Source organism: Thalassophryne amazonica, chromosome 6 (assembly GCF_902500255.1).
Source record: "Thalassophryne amazonica chromosome 6, fThaAma1.1, whole genome shotgun sequence".
Classification (NCBI taxonomy): Eukaryota; Metazoa; Chordata; class Actinopteri; order Batrachoidiformes; family Batrachoididae; genus Thalassophryne; species Thalassophryne amazonica.
Window position 1 is genome coordinate 68,992,873 of NC_047108.1, and position 20,267 is coordinate 69,013,139.

At 41.7% G+C, this 20,267-nt stretch overlaps 1 protein-coding gene across 1 annotated transcript in view; it reads right to left on the minus strand.

Annotated features, from left to right (window-relative positions):
- Positions 1–20,267, minus strand: part of kmt2d (lysine (K)-specific methyltransferase 2D) — a 130,320-nt gene that overhangs the window by 56,981 nt on the left and 53,072 nt on the right. Inside the window, exons 29-33 of the mRNA XM_034172406.1 lie at positions 15,505–15,743; positions 11,514–11,587; positions 6,494–6,544; positions 4,760–6,400; positions 4,510–4,674 (exon numbers count right to left, since the gene is read on the minus strand). Coding sequence (XP_034028297.1) covers positions 4,510–4,674; positions 4,760–6,400; positions 6,494–6,544; positions 11,514–11,587; positions 15,505–15,743 — 2,170 coding nt within the window. The remainder of the gene's footprint in view (positions 1–4,509; positions 4,675–4,759; positions 6,401–6,493; positions 6,545–11,513; positions 11,588–15,504; positions 15,744–20,267) is intronic.

The window sequence follows — 20,267 nt, forward strand, 5'->3', positions numbered from 1 at the left end:
CAAAAAGGTTTTTTAATTTTTGCAAATTTATTAAAAAAAAAAAAAAAAAAAAAAAAAAAAAAAACTAAAAATACACGTACATAAGTATTCACACCCATTGCATAATACCTTGTTGATGCACCTTTGGCAGCAATTACAGTCTGAAGTCTTCTTGAATATGATGCCACAAGCTTGGTGCATCTATCTTTGGGCAGTTTTGTCCATTCTTCTTTGCAGCACCTTTCAAACTCCATCAGGTTGGATGGGGAGCGTCGGTGCACAGTCATTTTCAGATCTCTCCAGACATGTCCAACTGGATTCAGGTCTGGGCTCTGGCTGGGCCACTCAAGGACATTCACAGAGTTGTCCTGAAGCCACTCCTTTGATATTTTGGCTGTGCACTTAGGGTCATTGTCCTGCTGAAAGATGAACCGTCACCCCAGTCTGAGGTCAAGAGCACTCTGGAGCAGGTTTTCATCCAGGATGTCTCTGTACATTGCTGCATTCATCTTTCCCTCAATCCCAACTAATCTCCCAGTTTCTGCTGTTGATAAACATTCCCACAGCATGATGTTGACACCACCATGCTTCACTGTAGGGATGGTGCCTGGTTTCCTCCAAACATGATGCCTGGCATTCACGCTAAAGAATTCAATCTTAGTCTCACTGGACCAGAGAATTTTGTTTCTCATGGTCTGAGAGTCATTCAGGTGCCTTTTGGCAAACTCCAGGTGGGCTGCCATGTGTCTTTTCCTGGCTTCTGTCTGACAATCTACCATACAGGCTTGACTGATGGATTGCTGCAGAGATAGCTGTCCTTCTGGAAGGTTCTCCTATCTCCACAGAGGAACACTGGAGCTCTGACAGAGTGACCAGCAGGATCCTGGTCAGCTCCTTGACTAAGGCCCTTCATCCCCGATCACTCAGTTTAGATAGGTGGCCAGCTCTAGAAAGAGTCCTGGTGGATCCAAACTGCTTCCACTTACAGATGATGGAGGCCAGTGTGATCATTGGGACCTTCAAAGCAGCAGAAGTGCTTCTGTACCCTTCCCCAGATTTGTGTCTCAAGACAATCCTGTCTCTGAGGCCTACAAACAATTCCTTTGACTTCATGCTTGGTTTGTGCTCTGACATCCACTGTCAACTGTGGGACCATATACATGTAGACAGGTGTCTACATTTACCCCAGGTGGACTCCAATTAAGCTGTAGAAACATCTCAAGGATGATCAGTGGTAACAGGATGCACCTGAGCTCAATTTTGAGCTTCATGTCAAAGGCTGTGAATTCTTACATACAGTGAGGAAAATAAGTATTTGAACACCCTGCGATTTTGCAAGTTCTCCCACTTAGAAATCAATCAATCAATCAATCAACTTTTTTTTTATATAGCGCCAAATCACAACAAACACTTGCCCCAAGGCGCTTTATATTGTAAGGCAAGGCCATACAATAATTATGAAAAACCCCAACGGTCAAAACGACCCCCTGTGAGCAAGCACTTGGCAACAGTGGGAAGGAAAAACTCCCTCTTAACAGGAAGAAACCTCCAGCAGAACCAGGCTCAGGGAGGGGCAGTCTTCTGCTGAGACTGGTTGGGGCTGAGGGAAAGAACCAGGAAAAAGACATGCTGTGGAGGGGGGCAGAGATCGATCACTAATGATTAAATGCGGAGTGATGCATACAGAGCAAAAAGAGAAAGAAACAGTGCATCATGGGAACCCCCCCACAGTCTACATCTAAAGCAGCATAACCAAGGGATAGTCCAGGGTCACCCGATCCAGCCCTAACTATAAGCCTTAGCGAAAAGGAAAGTTTTAAGCCTAATCTTAAAAGTAGAGAGGGTATCTGTCTCCCTGATCTGAATTGGGAGCTGGTTCCACAGGAGAGGAGCCTGAAAGCTGAAGGCTCTGCCTCCCATTCTACTCTTACAAACCCTAGGAACTACAAGTAAGCCCGCAGTCTGAGAGCGAAGCGCTCTATTAGGGTGATATGGTACTACGAGGTCCCTAAGATAAGATGGGACCTGATTATTCAAAACCTTATAAGTAAGAAGAAGAATTTTAAATTCTATTCTAGAATTAACAGGAAGCCAATGAAGAGAGGCCAACACGGGTGAGATATGCTCTCTCCTGCTAGTCCCCGTCAGTACTCTAGCTGCAGCATTTTGAATTAACTGAAGGCTTTTTAGGGAACTTTTAGGACAACCTGATAATAAAGAATTACAATAGTCCAGCCTAGAGGAAATAAATGCATGAATTAGTTTTTCAGCATCACTCTGAGACAAGACCTTTCTGATTTTAGAGATATTGCGTAAATGCAAAAAGGCAGTCCTACATATTTGTTTAATATGCGCTTTGAATGACATATCCTGATCAAAAATGACTCCAAGATTTCTCACAGTATTACTAGAGGTCAGGGAAATGCCATCCAGAGTAAAGATCTGGTTAGACACCATGCTTCTAAGATTTGTGGGGCCAAGTACAATAACTTCAGTTTTATCTGAGTTTAAAAGCAGGAAATTAGAGGTCATCCATGTCTTTATGTCTGTAAGACAATCCTGCAGTTTAGCTAATTGGTGTGTGTCCTCTGGCTTCATGGATAGATAAAGCTGGGTATCATCTGCGTAACAATGAAAATTTAAGCAATACCGTCTAATAATACTGCCTAAGGGAAGCATGTATAAAGTGAATAAAATTGGTCCTAGCACAGAACCTTGTGGAACTCCATAATTAACTCATGGAGGGATCTGAAATTTTCATCTTAGGTGCATGTCGTCTGTGAGAGACAATAAAAAAAAAAAAAAATGGAAATCACAATGTATGATTTTTTAATAATTTATTTGTATGTTACTGCTGCAAATAAGTATTTGAACACCTGTGAAAATCAATGTTAATATTTGGTACAGCAGCCTTCGTTTGCAATTACAGAGGTCAAACGTTTCCTGTAGTTTTGCACCAAGTTTGCACACACTGGAGCAGGGATTTTGGTCCACTCCTCCATACAGATCTTCTCTAGATCTTTCAGGTTTGGAGTTTCAGCTCCCTCCAAAGATTTTCTATTGAGTTCAGGTCTGGAGACTGGCCAGGCCACTCCAGGACCTTGAAATGCTTCTTACGGAGCCCCTCCTTAGTTGCCCTGGCTGTCTGTTTGGAGTCATTGTCATGCTGGAAGACCCAGCCATGACCCATCTTCAATGCTCTTAACGAGGGAAGGAGGTTGTTTGCCAAAATCTCACAATACATGACCCCATCCATCCTCCCTTCAATACGGTGCAGTCGTCCTGTCCCCTTTGTAGAAGAGCACGCCCAGAGTATCATGTCTCCACCCCCATGCTTCACGGTTGGGATGGTTTTCTTGGGGTTGTTCTCATCCTCTAAACATGGTAAGTGAAGCTGATTCCAAAAAGCTCTATTCTGGTCTCATCTGACCAATGGCCTTCTCCCATGCCTCCTCTGGATCATCCAGATGGTCACAGGTGAACTTCAAACGGGCCTGGACATGTGCTGGCTTGAGCAGGGGGACCTTGCTGCCCTGCAGGATTTTAAACCATGACAGCATCATGTGTTACTAATGTAATCTTTGTGACTGTGGTCCCAGCTCTCTTGAGGTCATTGACCAGATCCTCCTGTGTAGTTCTGGGCTTTCTCAGAATCATCCTTACCCCACAAAGTGAGATATTGCATGGAATCCCAGACTGAGGGAGATTGACAGTCATCTTGTGTTTCTTCCACTTTCTAATAAATAATCATAAAAGTTGTTGTCTTCTACCAAGCTGCTTGCCTGTTGTCCTGTAGTCCATCCCAGCATTGTGCAGGTCTACAGTTTTGTCCCTGGTGTCCTTAAGACAGCTCTTTGGTCTTGGCTATGGTGGACAGGTTGGAGTGTGATTGATTGAGTGTGTGAACAGGTGACAAGTTCAAACAGGTGCAATTAATACAGGTAAAGAGTGCAGAATAAGAGGGCTTCTTAAAGAAAAATTAACAGGTCTGTGAGAGCCAGAATTCTTGCTGGTTGGTAGGTGTTCAAATACTTATTTACAGCAGTAACATACAAATAATTTAGAAAAAAAAAATCATACATTGTGATTTCCAGCTTTTTTTTTTTTTTTTTTAAGATTAATGTCTCTCACAGTGGACATGCACCTAAGATGAAAATTTCAGACCCCTCCATGATTTCTGAGTGAGAGAACTTGCAAAACCGCAGCGTGTTCAAATACTTATTTTCCTCACTGTACATGTGATGTCTTAGGTATCTTATTTTTAATAAATTTGCCAAAATAAAAAAAAAATATATATATAGGGTGTTGAGTAGAATTTTTTGGGAAAAAAATGAATTTACTCCAATTTGGAATAAGGCTGTAACAAAATGTGGAAAAAGTGAAGCGCTGTGAATACTTTCCAGATCCACTGTATATTAGGCAACAAATTCAGGTTTCACAGACAGCTATAGGTTGGAATACATCACCAATTCATGCTGATGTAAAAATATTAAGTCTAACAGGTTTCACTGGGCATACTGCTGAATGTACCTGTGGATAAGGTGGTGGGGCTCTGTGGCCCTTATCTTGCTGAAAAGCTCCCATTTCTCCTCCAGACCACCCAGAAGAAGCACTACCTGCAGCAGCTGCCTCCTTCTCTTGTCTGGAATTTTTCTGCAGCTGCTGTCGTATTAAGAACTCCCTTAGTTTCTGGCGCTACAAATGACCAAAAGCAGCGATTAGTAACATACATGAAACATACATGGGGTGATTATTCAATGAAACATTTTTTTTTTTTAACCTGTTTCTGCTTCTCCATCTCAGAAGGACTGAGCCCAACTAATGAAGGGTCCTGCACTGCTGAAATGTCAGGCATTTCTTGGGAGCCTGACAAAGCCTGATGATGAGGTGAATGTGGAGGGCGGACAGCAGGAGCCTCCTGAGATGCAGAAGTTGGTGGTACCCTAGATGTGAAGTTCTCTGCTCCTGCTGCCATAGCCTGCTGACTTTGTGACTGTGGCTGCTGTAGCTGACCCTGCATCATCTGTGGTGAGTGCTGAGTTACTTGATAGCCTCCTGTGCTAGGGCTATGACAGAAAGTCAAAGGAGCAGATGGTTTACCAGAAAGGGGATCTCCTACAGAACCTGTGGAGGGATGTGGTGGAAGGGAAGATGCCTGGTTAGGAGGAAGTGTGCTTCTGTAAATTGAAGTTCCCTCTGTGGCAGAGGTGGGGCGAGCGGGCTTATGGATAGCAGCAAATGGGTCTCTAGATTGCGGCCTGGAAGGTGGCTGAGAACATGGGTCTGGGGACTGAAAACGAGGGGTAGCAGGAGAGTGGACAGAGAAAGCATCATTGGAAAGTCCACCAGGAGTGTGTGGAGACTGAGAACTGCCCTGAGACTGTGGGCTGGAAGGTACTCTTGGGCATAGTTCTTGCTGTGTTACAGGAAGCCTTTGAGTTCCAAGAGAACAGCCATCTCCTGACTGTGGTCTGGGAGTGAGCGGTGAGTGAATATGAGAATCAGAAAAGGGTGTGGAAGGAGACTGTCGGTAGGCTTCACTGGGGTGGTTGGGAGAAGCTCCAGGATGAAGTGCCCCGCCCTCACCATGGTGGATTCTTGGTGTCATAGGTGCCTTGAACAAACCATTTCCAGGCTCCACCATTCCAGCTGGAGAGCCAGCGGCCAAGTCAGGTCGTCCAACTGAAGAAGAGCGGGGAGAAGGTACTCCCACTTCAGTCCTGAACTGGCCTGTGCTCACAGGTGAGGAAGCCACTGCAGAAGGTGAGGGGGATGAGCCATATTCTTGACGCCCCATAGCTTGCTGGCTTCTGAAGCCATCTCCATAATGGTTACTGTGAGGTGGGGAGAAGAAAGGGGACTCTGCAAGTGTAGCACTTCTTGTAAGAGGACTTTCTGGTGGTACTATGGACTCCTGAGAGCCTTGCTGTGATTGTGGTAGATGTTGCTGCTGCTGCAGTTGTGATCTGAAGTACGGGTCAACTTGCTGGGCCCGTCTGGGAGTTCCAGGAGTTCCTGGTTGCATGTCAAAGGGGCCAAGACTGGTTGGCCGTCCCTGAGGAGGACCCTGTGGGCCGGAAGCAGAATAACCTGAGGAAGAGGCCTGTAAGGGGCTGGCCCCTGCATGGGTAAAAGATGTGGTTGGTTGGGAGCGACAATGGGGAGACTGAGAAGGAAGCTTAGTTAAGGGATCAGTTTGTATTTCAGATGATCCTGGTGTCTTGACAATTCCATCAGAGAAAAAGGCAGAGGATGATCCTGAATCTGGGGGGAAGGGAAAGTGACTTTCAGTTGAACTAGGCTGGGAAGAGATGGACATAGAACCTGAAGGTGGAGGTATCTGGAGGTGCAAACTTGGCCGGTCTCCCTTTGCACGCCCTGGCTCAGTCTTGACAGTTCTGCACACTTGGCTTTCTGCCTGCTAAATGAAGACAAAAGAAAAATACAGAAGACACATCAACAGCTTGTACATAGACTAGAAAATGAGATAAATTATGCTGTTGCCACAACTCACTTTCTGAGCTTTGCTAATCCTCTGGGCTGCACGGTTATCTTTGGCCTTTTGCTGTAGACATTAGACAAATAGAAAAATGTTGAGAAATAAGTGGAAAATGAGCAAGTGCAATGGACATGCTTTTTAAACAATTTGCCACAAATAGTTTTGATAAACTGGAAAAATTACCAGTGGAATAATTATTAAATTATTTAGTTGCAGTCCCAACTGACAGAATCACCTGACAATCCCAGCACTGACACGCAAGTTATTTATTAAAAAGTATAACAATAAAAACAGTTTTACCGTCCATATTACAGAGGTGACCACAACTGCACTTTTTCAGCTGTGAAATATTGCAAAGACCAGATCAATTCTGTTTTTACTAAAACGGACGTTTTGGATCCGAGCTTTTGTTCAGAATTGATTATTGTAATGCTTTGTTTTTGGGTCTGACACTTAAAACCATTAGAAGATTCCAGATGATTCAGAATGCAGCTGCTTGAATTTTGACTGGAATGTGAAAGTTTAATCACATAACCCGTGTTGTCATCCCAACATTGCTTGCTTGTCCATATGAGATCAGATTTTAGTTTTGATACTGACTTGCAAGATTTTTGCATGGCTCTGCACCGTCTTATATGGCTGATTTGATTCAATCATGTGTGTGTGCCTTTCAATGACATGGGGTCAGCCCAAGGTTAAGATGAAAATCAACAAGTGGTAGAGTTTTAGCATTTCACACGCACTGTGGCTATTGACCAAACTGCTGGCTAGGCTCATTTGTACTCTGTTTCATATGACTACTTCTACAAACATGTACTGAATTATATTTCCCCTCCATCTTAAATTTAAGTTACAACTAGTGAAGCTGGACTCAGGCTCATCGTGTCTAAACTCTGGGATTTTTAAGTGACTGGACTGCAGCTGGGGCAGGGAGAGGATTAAGGGCAAAGGGCTACTGTGTATCGATGTAGAAACTGGGGGACTTGTGATTCTTGCTGAAGTTCTTGGGAACAGAACTGTCACTTAACTATAATGATAACATTTCACAAGACCATGATCTTTACCACTTGTTTGGACCATCCATATGACCTCTGGACTTCATGAGTGGATGCTGAGTTTGATCATCTTCTTACCTCATTGGCCATTCTTTGACCTGGTTTGTTCATTTATTTTTGTGATATAGAATATAACATCTCTCTGAGTCTGGTGGGTTTGAGGCTTCTTCCTACAATTGCACAATTCCTGATCACAGATGCCTACATGCTTGCTCAGGTTAGACCTTGCCCTTGTAACACATCTTGGGGTGACTTATGTCTTGATTTGGCGCCATTTAAATAAATTAACTAGCGCACTGCCCATGGGTATCCACAGGCTCTAGATTGGGTAGTGTTTCTGAAATACGTAGCTGACATTTTTTCCAAGGGTGGTAATAAATTATGCAAAGTTTCTAAAAATGAGTTAGAATAGTGTGCAAGTCCAGAATGTTTTTAGGACTTTAGACAACAGTTTTTAGAAGAAGACCTCAACCCTTTTATTTCCTGTTAATTACATAATTTTTTTATGTTAATTTATTGTCTTAATGTATTTATAAATTATTTAGGTTCTTCTTACCATAAACACACTATTATCATCATCATTCTATTTTATTATTACATCTATTTTCTCATTTGATTTTTAAATGGACCACAATGGAAATAATTGTTTTCACTTTGTGTCCATGTATTTTTAACATATTTATAATTATATTATGTACTTACATTGACCTTAGTAAATAAAATCACACACGCGCTCATGCTTTTAATATAAAGAAGATTTATCGCCCCCTCCTGGAATGGCGTGTGAGTCCAGAATGTTGTTAGCAACATCCATTGTTCAGTGTTGTTAGCAAATATCAGTAGCTTCTCTAAAAATATTACTCCTATCAATGTTCCATTTTGACGGCATTCACCCTTGACCCAAAATACATAAGCATACCAAATGGCAAATGTCAGCTCTCCCCAGTTTGTTTGTGATCAGAGATACATGCACGCACACACAAAGAGCTTTTTGTCTTTTCTGTATTCTGCCTTAAGCAGGTGCTTCTATTTTTAGACCTACAGAAACAGATGGTGGCGGAAGACATCAAACACAATGCACTTTTCAATCATGGAACTGTTAACATGACACTTAACTAAACTGGTGAAACCAATTCAACCACAAAACACAATAATAACATTTAAAACCCCAAATCCCTGAACTCCCACGGTGCAATGCAGCACAATATCCGTTATTTACTGGTTAGCTAAAATTGCTAATTTCTCCAAAAATATTTGTCCTATCAACTTTCCATTGTTGCGGCATTCATCCTTGACCCAATATGCATAAGCATACCAAATGAAAAATGTCAGCTCTCCCCAGTTTCTGCGTGAATGAAGCCATACACACACATGCACACACACAGAGGTAGCTTGGCTATTAGAATATAGATGAGTCATTTTCAAACACAATCATGACAATTTATAACAATAGTGCTCTGAGAGCACAATATCCCCCGTTGGCAAATGCTGCCTTGGAACAAGTGCTTGGTACATTCTGAGAACATTCCAAGGTATCTAACAACATTTGTTTTGTCAACACACATTAGCTCAGTGGTCTCCAAAGTATTCCAGTGAAATCACCTGCTGGAGTCAGTGGCTGCAAAGAAAACCTGCACCCTCTCGCTCCTTTCTGGAATAGTTTGGAGACTATACTATAAATGAAAAGGAATTTTCTATGATGCGCCTTAAGTCGAATAATATGATAATATGTGTGTTACCAACCTACAGCAAGCACTTCACGACATTCCTCCAAAAAGTACGAGAATAGTTTCTTTCAGAAAGCAGGCACCTACTCATGAAACTGACAAAGTGTAGATTTGTTAAACAAGGGCCATAACTGGAAAACTGGGCCCCATTCTAATGGCATGATAATGTGCATAACACCAACAAACAGTGCATCCGGAAAGTACTCACAGCACTTCACTTTTTCCCCACATTTTGTTATTACAACCTTATTCCAAAATGAAGTACATTCATTCAAAATTCTACTCACAACACCCCATAATGACAACATGAAAAAGTTTTTTTTTTTTTTGCAAAGATCACGTGTACGTAAGTATTCACACCCTTTGTGCAATACTTTGTTGATACACCTTTGGCAGCAATTACAGCCTCAAGTCTTTTTGAATATGATGCCACAAGCTTAGCGCATCTATTTTTGAGCAGATTTTCCCATTCCCCATTGCAGCAGCATCAGGTTGGGTGGGCAGCATTGGTGTACAGCCATTTTCAGATCTCTCCAGAGATGTTCAATTGGATTCAGGTCTGGGCACTGGCTAACCCACTCAAGGGCATTCACAGAGTTGTCCTGAAGCCGCCACTTTGATATCTTGGCTGTGTGCTTAAGGTCATTGTCCTGCTGAAAGATAAACAGTCACCCCAGTCTGAGGTCAAGAGCAATCCGGAGCAGGTTTTCATCCAAGATGTCTCTGTACATTGATGCATTAATCGTTCCCTCAATCCTAACTCGTCTCCCAGTTTCTGCTGCTGAAAAACATCTCCACAGCATGATGTTGCCACCACCAAGCTACACTGTAGGAATAGTGCATGGTTTCCTCCAAACACGATGTCTGGCATTCACGCCAAAGAGTTCAAACTTTGTCTCATCAGATCAGAGAATTTAGTTTCTCATGGTCTGAGAGTCCTCCAGGTGCCTTTTGGCAAACTCTAAGCAGGCTGGCATGTGCCTTTTACTAAGGAGTGGCTTCTGTCTGGCCACTCTACCATACCATACAAGCCTGACTGGTGGATTGCTGTGGAGATGGTTGTCCTTCTGGAAGGTTCTCCTTTCTCCACAGAGGAATGCTGGAGCTCTGACAGAGTGACCTTCAGGTTCTTGGTCACCTGGCAGACTAATGTCCTTCTCCCCTGATCGCTCAGTTTAGATGGGCGGACAGCTCTAGGAAGAGTCCTGGTGGATCCAAACTTCTCCCATTTACAGATGATGAAGGCCACTGTACTCATTGTGACCTTCAAAGCAGCAGAAATGTTTCTGTACCCTTACCCAGATTTGTGCCTTGAGACAATCCTGTCTCAGAGGTCTACAGGCAATTCCTTTGACTTCATGCTTGGTTTGTGCTCTGACATGCACTATCAACTGTGGTTATATGTAGACAGGTTTGTGCCTTTACAAATCATGTCCAATCAACTGAATTTACCCCAGGCGGACTCCAATTAAGGTGTAGAAACATCTCAAGGATGATCAGTGGAAACAGGATGCACTTGAGCTCAATTCTGACCTGCATAGCAAAGGCTTTGAATACCTGAACATGTGATTTCTTAAGGTTTTTTTTATTTTTAATAAATTTGCAAATTAAAAAAAAAAACTTTTTGTTCATGTTGTCATTAATTTTTATCCATTTTGGAATAAGGCTGTAACATTTCAAAATGTGGCAAAAGTGCAGCCCTGTGAATACTTTCCTGACACTACACAACAAGGACTTGTACCAACTTTCATAAAATTCCCCCTAAAGGCGTGAGAGGAGTTGATTTCAAAATGCAGGCACCCACTCATGAAACTGACGGAGTCTAGATTTGCTAATCAAGGGCCATAACTCTGGTGGAATGGGTGCCACTCAAATGATATATGATATGATCATTACCAACCTATAACAAGGACTTGAACTATGTTTGATGAAATTCCTCCTAAAAATGTGCGAGAAGTTGATTTCAGAATGCTTATATCCCTTTCGGGACTGACTGACAGACGGAAATCACCACAACACAACACAAAAAAAAAATTGCAAAATTACATCCATGATTTTTTTTTTATTATTTTTAATAAATAGTTTACCTAGAAATTAAAAACTGCACTGTGTGCGTCATTATTTGCTTTGAACTCTAACACTGTGAAGTAGTGTTAAAATTACAGCAAGTTTGTAGTGTGTATATATTTATGGACCTCAATGTATCTCGTTTGTATCTGGGGGTGAAGAAATAATAATTGAACAGTAACTTACCAAATAAGGAACCTTGTCTGCAGCTGACACCTTCCTCCAGATCTTCATAATTTGCTTACAGCGACTTGCCCAGTCTGAAAGAATGGAAAATATTAAGAGATCTGTTCCATCGAATACTAACATCCTATTAAAATTTGAGGTCTGGCAGTTTGTCTGTAAAGGTTGATCGCAGAATTATCTTTAAGGGAGTTCAATTTATGAATGGTAAAGGGCATTAGGGGTAAAGGTCACCAAGTTCTAAATCAACATACTGTCTATGTGTGATGCATTACACTCATACCCAAAAAAACAAACACACAAGCAGGCAGAGCTTCACCCAGTGGGGATCTTTTGTCAAAAGGTCAAAATCACTGGAGTCAATGGTAAGAAGTGGTACAGCCACAAAGTTTCTCCTTGACATTATTAGATCCATCACTAGCAAACTTAGCAGGATATATGGCTATGTTAATTCATTTAGTCAATCTTTTTCTATACCTGCTTACTCCAATGAAGGGTCGGGAGCCTATCCCAGCAGTCATAGGACATGAGGTGGGGTACACCCTAGACAGGATGCCAGTCTGCCACAGGGCATATATCTATTTTTCCTGCTAAGTTCGCTAGGGATGGGTACACCATAGAGTTGCCACAGAGGTACCATTCCATCAAAGTCACAGTGAAGTCACACTGATGCCATTTCATAATATCGACAAAACTATTACTTGTACATGTATTTCATCATTGCATTTCCAGTCTAGGACTCTTTATTTTCCCCACTAGTCAAGATTTTTCATTAATTTTTCTGACACTTTCCAGATCTGGGTCATGATGGCAACAGACTAAGCAGCTTATACCACACTTCCCTACCCTCAGCCAAGTTCTGTAACACTTCCCGGGGGATCCCATGGCATTCCCAAACTAGCTGGGAAAAAATAATCCCTCCGGTGTGTTCTGGGTCTTCCCCAGGGCTTTCTCCCAGTTGGACGTACCTGGAAGACATCCTGAGGGAGACAGCCAGGGGCCATCCTCACCAGATGCCCAAACCACATCAACTGGCTCCTTTCAATGCGAAGAAGTAGTAGCTCTACTCCAGGTCCATGTATGCCGAAATTGAAGTTAGGTGCATCCTGTTACCACTGATCATCCGTGAGATATTTCTGAGATATTTCACTTAATTGGAGTTCACCTGAGTAAATTCAGTTGATTGGACATGATTTGGAAAGGCACACACCTGTCTACATATAAGGTCCCACAGTCGACAGTGCATGTCAGAGTACAAATCAAGCATGGACTCACAAACCATGAGAAACAAAATTCTCTGGTCTGATGAGACAAAGATTGAACTCTTTGGCGTGAATGCCAGGCATCATGTTTGGAGGAAACCAGGCACCATCCCTCTTTGTCTGTTAGGCAATATACACATTGGATGTCTCTGGTTTACAAGACTCTTACTTTGGATTGGACTGGTTCCAATCTATTTATCCAGTTTACTTCAGGGATCTGAAAGCTCTTGTGCCCTGCACTCGAATGACATGCTGTACTTCTATGTACCTTGTGTCCGCACTGAAACAGGAGAGAAAGCTTTTAGTTTCTCTGCTCCCTCTGACTGGAATGTCCTTCATTCTGAATTGAAACTGTCTGGGCTGATTTCTTTGAATGCGTTCCACTCTATTTTAAGAGTTCGAGAAAGGAATTCTTTAACACAGTGCCTGTGTTTCTAAATTCTAATTTGTTTTATCCTATACATCGCTACAATGAATATTCCTTGCACTTTGTTATTAAAGTTCTCATGATGATGTTAGCCTGTCTATTATGACATGTGCTGCCATCTTTGCTTGGCCAGGTCACCCCTGTAAAAGAGGTTTTGTTCTCAATGGGCTTTCATATGGTTAAAGGTTATTATTATTATTATTATTGCTACAGTGAAGCATGGTGGGGGCACCATCATGCTGTGGGGATGTTCTTCAGCAGCAGGAACTAGGAGACTAGTCAGGATTGAGGGAAAGATGAATGCAGCAATGAACAGAGACATCCTGTTTGAGCGAGACAAAGGAACACCTCCGTTTCGGCGTGTCATGGGACAAGTTAGGACATGCCCAGCTCTCCACAATTTCTCTGATACTTACTGGACTGGTAAGCATTGAAAGCCGAGATAGGCATGTCCCAACTTGTCCCATGACACGCCGAAACGGAGGTGTTCTTAGTCTCACTCAAACAGTGAATCGGTGGTTACGCATGAAGCCTCCGCGCAGCTTTCCATGACAAAATCTCTTGTTAAAAGTGAAATCTGCCGGAAAATGGCTGATGTCCAGCTCTTGTGATAACCAGAGAAAGTGCACACGACGGTCTCGTATCCACAGAGCCATCAGCTTAGAAATGATCTGGGGTTTTCTGCCTCGTCGTCGCAGCTTGGAGCGCGGCGCGCCGAGCATCCTTAAAGCTGTAGTAACAGTCCTTATTCTCTGTGAAGCCCGTAAAATTTTCACCGAAAGCCAGATAAAATTTTCAAATGGTTTCCAGGTGCCAGTCTCTAACAGCTTCTGAAAAGAATTCTGATGGAAAAAAAGTCCAAATCATTCCGCCATTTCCAGACAATGAAAATCCGACGAGGGGGCAGGACCACTCCTTCCACAAGGCGTGCTCACAGGCGAATGATGTCACCGACAGGCGTGGAAAAACTCACATGCGCACGAGGGTTCAAGCTTGTCTGACATAAAAACATATGAATGAAATCCATATAGTTTTTGAAAAAAAATAAAAAGGTACGATGCTTTACTGACAGACCTCGTATTCTGACTTTTTCTAATGTAACAAATTCATTTCCGTATTCAGGCAGTCCATGTACAGAGCTTCAGTAAACCAGCACCCATACAAACAGCGCGTCAATTTAGGCCCCAAAATCCGACACTCTGAAAAAGTTAAGAGTTTCGGGGTGAAGCGTGTCGTCTGCTCTCTGTAAATCCAAGCCATCGAGTTCAAACAGCAGCTCAGAAACTTCATTTTTGGATGGAACAGGTTCTTTCCCTCTGTCTGTCAGTCATTGGGAAATATCTGTTTTGCTTATAAGTGAGTCACACACTGAAAAATGCCAAAAATTGCAGAGGGAAACATTTTCCAGAAATGCATCTGCTAACGCTCAGAGTGAGAGGAATAAAATATATCATCATTAATTATTAGTACGTGTGCAAAGACACTTACAATCACGGGTACTTTTATGTTGTCTTACTAACTGGGACATTAAAAAAACGTGAGCTATGTCCTTTAATACCTTGTCGTGGCTGAAGAAAAGTCCCTCTCGGCACTTTGCACCACAGTTGCGCCTTCAGATCAGTCAGCGGACCCTTCTCTAATCTCTCCCCCCTCCCACCAGGTCTCTGTCTTTGTGCCACAATTTGATAAAGTCACAGCGCCTCATTAATGTCTCATTTACCACAGACACCAGGCAATCCTGGGTGCACGTGATTAAATTATCTCATGATCCACAAAGGAAAAAAAATTCAAGTTACTCAGTGCTCCATGTGGAGCGGAGATGCTGCGCCACCATACGCGCGCTGGATGCCATGCTGGTCAATATTTACGTGTAACATCTTCAGGGGAAAAAAAAAAAAAAAAAAAAAGCTTTTACGGTACGTATTTAATTAAAAGTTTAAAAAAAAATCTGTCTAGCATCTTTCTGTGTGTAAATATCTCATGTTACAATGGGGAGACCTGCAGCTTATAGACAAATGCAACCTATTTTTGTACTTTTTTTTTTTTTAAATTGGTGAGTGGGGCTTACAAACAGGTGCACGCTATAGTCCGGGGTAATTTCTGAGTTTTCTATTTTTAATAAATTTGCAAAAAATTCAAAATTACTTTTTCATGTCATTATGTGGTGGTGTGAGTAGAATTTTGAGGGAAAAAATGAATTCTCTCCATTTTGGAAGAAGGCAGCAACATAAAATGTGGAAAAAGTGAAGTGCTGTGAATACTTTCTGGATGCACTGTGTTGGTGTATCCACGCAGCCATACTGACCTGGATAGTCCTGCTTCAGTGTAGGAAAGTTGGTGTTAGCATAAAGTACAGGAGAAATAGTAGAGAGTTCTCCGAGTTCCTCATCCTTCTCCCAGCGCTGGAGACTTCGCTGGTTGTAGGATAATCCATCACCTTCCGTCTCAGTGGGAGTTGGTGGAGATGAAGGGGTTGCTGGAGTAGAAGGAGTGGCCCAGGGACTCTCCTCTCCTCCATCTGGACTGAACAGCCCTCCCTTGTCCCTACATGCACAAAATAGAAAATTGTAAATCATCATCATCATCATCATTTTCTGCCACGTATGAGAGACCGGGTTGCAGTGGCAGTAGACCAATCAGCTCAAGACCGCAATTTCCTATCCTCAGCCAAGTCCTACAACTCTTTCTGGGGGAACTCAAAACATTTCTGAGCCAGCTGGGAAATGTAATCCCTCCAGCGTGTGTTCTGGGTCTTCCCCAGGGTCTCCTCCCAGTTGGCCATGACCACACTAAGGAGACAACCCTGGGACATCCTCACCAGATGCCCAAACCATCTCAGCTGGCTTCTTCTAATGCAAAGAAGCAGAAGCTCTACTCAGAGTCCCCCCAAATACTCAAGCTTCTCACAATGTCCTAGAGTGCAAGCCCAGATACCAGACTGAGTACTCACTTCTGCCCCTTCCATCCCTAAGCTTGTTCTTTCAGTCACTGCCTTGCCTTCTGGCTCAGCACGTTCTTCACAATGACAGTCCGGTACAGCATTGTTAAAAACATCAGACATCTGTCTATCAATCTCATGTTCCAATTTACCCCCACTCTAAAACTCTGAGATACTTAAACTCCTCCACTTGGGGTAATAACTGTCCACTGACCCAGAGGGGATAATCCACGCTTTTACAACAGAGGACCATGGTATCAGACTTGGGGGTGCTGATTCTCATCCTAGTCGACCCTTGGCCTCAAGGTCACTGTCAGATCAAGTCAACAGAACCACATTATCCGCAAAAAAGCAAAGATGCGACTATGAGGTCACCAAACCAGACACCCTAATAGCACCTTGAAATACCGTTTATGAACACTGAACAGGATCAAGGGACAGCCCTGATGAATCCAACACCCACTGGGAACAGTTCCAATGTAATGGCTAAAATGCAGACACAGCTCGTACTTCGGTCATACAGAAACCAGATCACGCGTTGCAACTGTTCCGGGACCCCATACTCCTGCAGCACCCACCACAGAACACTTCAGAGGGACCCGGTCATACGCCTTTTCCAAATCCACAAACCACATGCAAATTGGTTGGTCATACTGCCAAGACCTTTCTAATAAACTTCCAAGGGTAACAAGCTGGTTCACTATTCCATGAACAGGACCAGCAGATTGGACCAGCATTGCTTCTTATGGATCGGAGGTTCAACTAATGGTCTAAGTCTCCTTTCTCGCACCCTAGCATGGAGGTTGCGCAGTGGTGGGCTGAGCTAACCAAAAAGTTAGTTTTGATAACAGCTATTCAGCTAACTGAAAAGTTATCTTATAAAGCTAAACCGATAAACCACCCAAATATTTATCAGAAGCTACAGTTAACCGATAACTTTCAAAATTGAGTTTTAACACCACGATCACAAACCCAAACAATGAATCACCACTTCTGTCTTTGTGCGCCCTTCCCACTGCTGGAAGCTCCTGTTTACTACGTCAGCAAAAGGAGCCTGACCACCAGGTTGTCACAAAAAAATAAAATAAAGTCATTATTCCTTAACCGCATACAGCAGTTCCATCATGAGGCAGAGGTCTTGGAAAATAAAGCAGTCTTGACTTATGGTTTTGATTTATAAATCTAATTATTCTGGATAGAATAACTACATTAATGACACTTCTGTCATTTGTACAAAGTTAAAATATAACACATCTTTTCATTCTAAAGAATGCAGTAATTCTGAAGTTTTATAACAAACACACACAGATGCCAAAGGGATTATGAGTAAAATGAGCCTCCACTAACACTGCTTGGTTGACTCATTCATTCTATGTAAAAACAAACACGTTAATGTGAGGTGTGTGTTGGTGTTTACATATAAATGTGCTTTTGTGATATGCCTTTTTTTTTTTCATGTTTAAAAAAAAAAAAAAAAAAAAAAAAAAAAAACATTTGCAAAAGCCAAAAGTCAAATTGTGATTAAACAACTGTCTGATATAACTGGGGTCAAAATACATAGAACACTGCCATCTACTGGCGCCCAGACGATTAGGGCGAATACTGCCATGAACACTACTGGCCAGTAGATGGCAGTAGAGACCGCGAAAACTTGCCAAAACAAATATCCCAAATAATCTGTGTCTGCTACATTTAATCTGCGTGGAATTTAATAAACACAAACCGAATTTCAGACATCTTATATATATTACTCTGGAACAAATACGTCAAACAGTGTTGTAAAAGGACAATAATCAGGACATTATAGAGCAAACAGGAAGCGATTGCAGCTCACAGTGATTCCAACTGAAAATAATGAAGAAGCAACCTGAGCTTCTTCTGGCATTTTTACATAGAACAAACAATAACAACATCTATAAACCTAGAGAATATGTTCACGAGAGTTTTAGGCACAATATACAAAGGGTTTAAAGCAGTTGTCTGTGTGGAGCCTGATCAGAGTGTCTCAAATGCATTTCTCCTGTCATGAATTTTTACCCATAATGCACTGCCGAGGCATGTCCACACTAAAACCTTAAAAATTAGTGCAATACTTTAAAACTAAAACATATCAGACGTGACGTTAATTTAAATATCTTGTGCGAAATTAGTTTGGTTTTTAACCATAACTTAAAACTGTATGCCTCTGGATGACTTGGGTGATATTGCTGGCTAGTTAGTAGGGTGTCAAGAGAAATCCTTTTTTTTTTTTTTACTCTCATTTTGGTCCTCTTCTGTCACCAGTTCTCCTGATTGCAGAGGATAGAACTGTACATCTACTACAAAACATTTAACAGGTAGGCTCTAAAATCTTTGATAGCAGACTTCAAAAATGTTTATTAACTGTTCAAGCTTCATTCACTAAGCTTGCAATAATAAAAAAAAAAATTATCGGACCAAAATTTATCGGAAGATAATTGATCCGATGATGGTTTTCAAAGTTATCTGAAAAGCTAATCCGATAATGAAAACATTAGCGTCGATAATTAGCGGTTGGCAGATTAGCGGAACTGTGCTCATCACTGAGATTGAGAAGTGGAATTCCTGTCTAATTGGAATACTCTCTGGTCCCCTTTTTAAAGTTGGTGACCACCACCCAGTTTGCCCATCCACAGGTGCTATCCCAATCTTTCATGCAACATTGTGTAGGCATGTCAGCCAGGACAGCCCAACAGCACACAAAGACTTCAGCATCTCAGGATGAATCCTGTCAACTCCTGGCAACTTGCCACAAAGGAGTTTTTTTGACTACCTCAGTAACTTTCACACAGGTGACAGCATCAGATCCACCTGAGTCATCCATCCCTGTCTCCTCAACAGAGGGTATGTCAGTAGGCTTGAGGAGATCCTTACCACCTGACTATATCCTCAGTCTAAGTTAGCAGCTCTTAAGAACCACCACACTTTCCTGAGTCGCTTGACAGTTTGCCAAAACCACTTTGAGATTGATAGAAAGTCATTCTCCATGGCCTGATGGTTTGCCTCACCACAGGTGTAAACCAGCAGGTTCTTGATTTTCCGCCATGACAAGCACCATAATTACTGGGACACATATTTCCAAAAGCACTATAAAACATTATGTCAGTACTGAGTATATAACAAATGCAATAATGTTGCAGTCTGTAATGAATGGTGTTTAATGTAAATAACCAAAATGTTGGACATAATTTTTTAAAAATTAGTGAACAACAAGAAAATAAGATGAGAGGCTTTGCCACCAGGACTTTGAGATCTGTGAATTATAGTACAACTACAGCACTGCAAAGGTTTCAGACAGATTTTTTTTTTTACTGAATAACCATTTTGAATATTATGAAACATTTGCATTTTAAATATGAAGAAATTATTACAATACAAATCTGCAACTATCAGAAGAAAAACATCATCCGGACCATCAACATTTATGCAAATGCAAACCAATACAGGTTGCTCTCCTTTTATGAAAAACCCAAGAGAATTACTGTACATTATACTTTTTGTGGCTTTCCTTCTGCTCAATATAGAGAATGGAGGAGAAGTGGCTAAAGAGGGAATATTGTTTTGCTCCTAAAAAGCTAGGCTCGTGTAACACCTAGTGGCAGAAACATAAGTTATTACACCTTTAATGTTATAAAATAGATTCTCCACCGACATGCAAACACCAGTCTGTATGGCTCTGACTGCATGTGCTAACTGTGCATGCACTAATGCTTTCATAGTAAATGAATGTATTGTGAAGCACAATCTGGCAGTAACTTTACCCATTTCGCTTACTGCTGCATGAAGCGGGGTGTATCAAATACATAGCGGATAGACAAAGTACCTTATAGGTGGCAGGTCTGAAAATATGTGACCAATGCAGGTCTTCTAAAATAGAAAATGTTTTTAGATGGGGAAAAAAAAATGCAATTTCTTTAAAGTGGTCTCATACAAATCTACAAGAAAACTATTGTATTTTTCAAATATTATGTGGCATTTAGCAACAAAGAACACTTTTTAATTATTAGGTTTTTAATTTGGTAATTGATTATTTTCTTTAATTAAACACACAAAATTGCATTTTTTGTTGTTGGTGGAATACTGATTACTTTTGTGACTTTTTTTTTTTATTT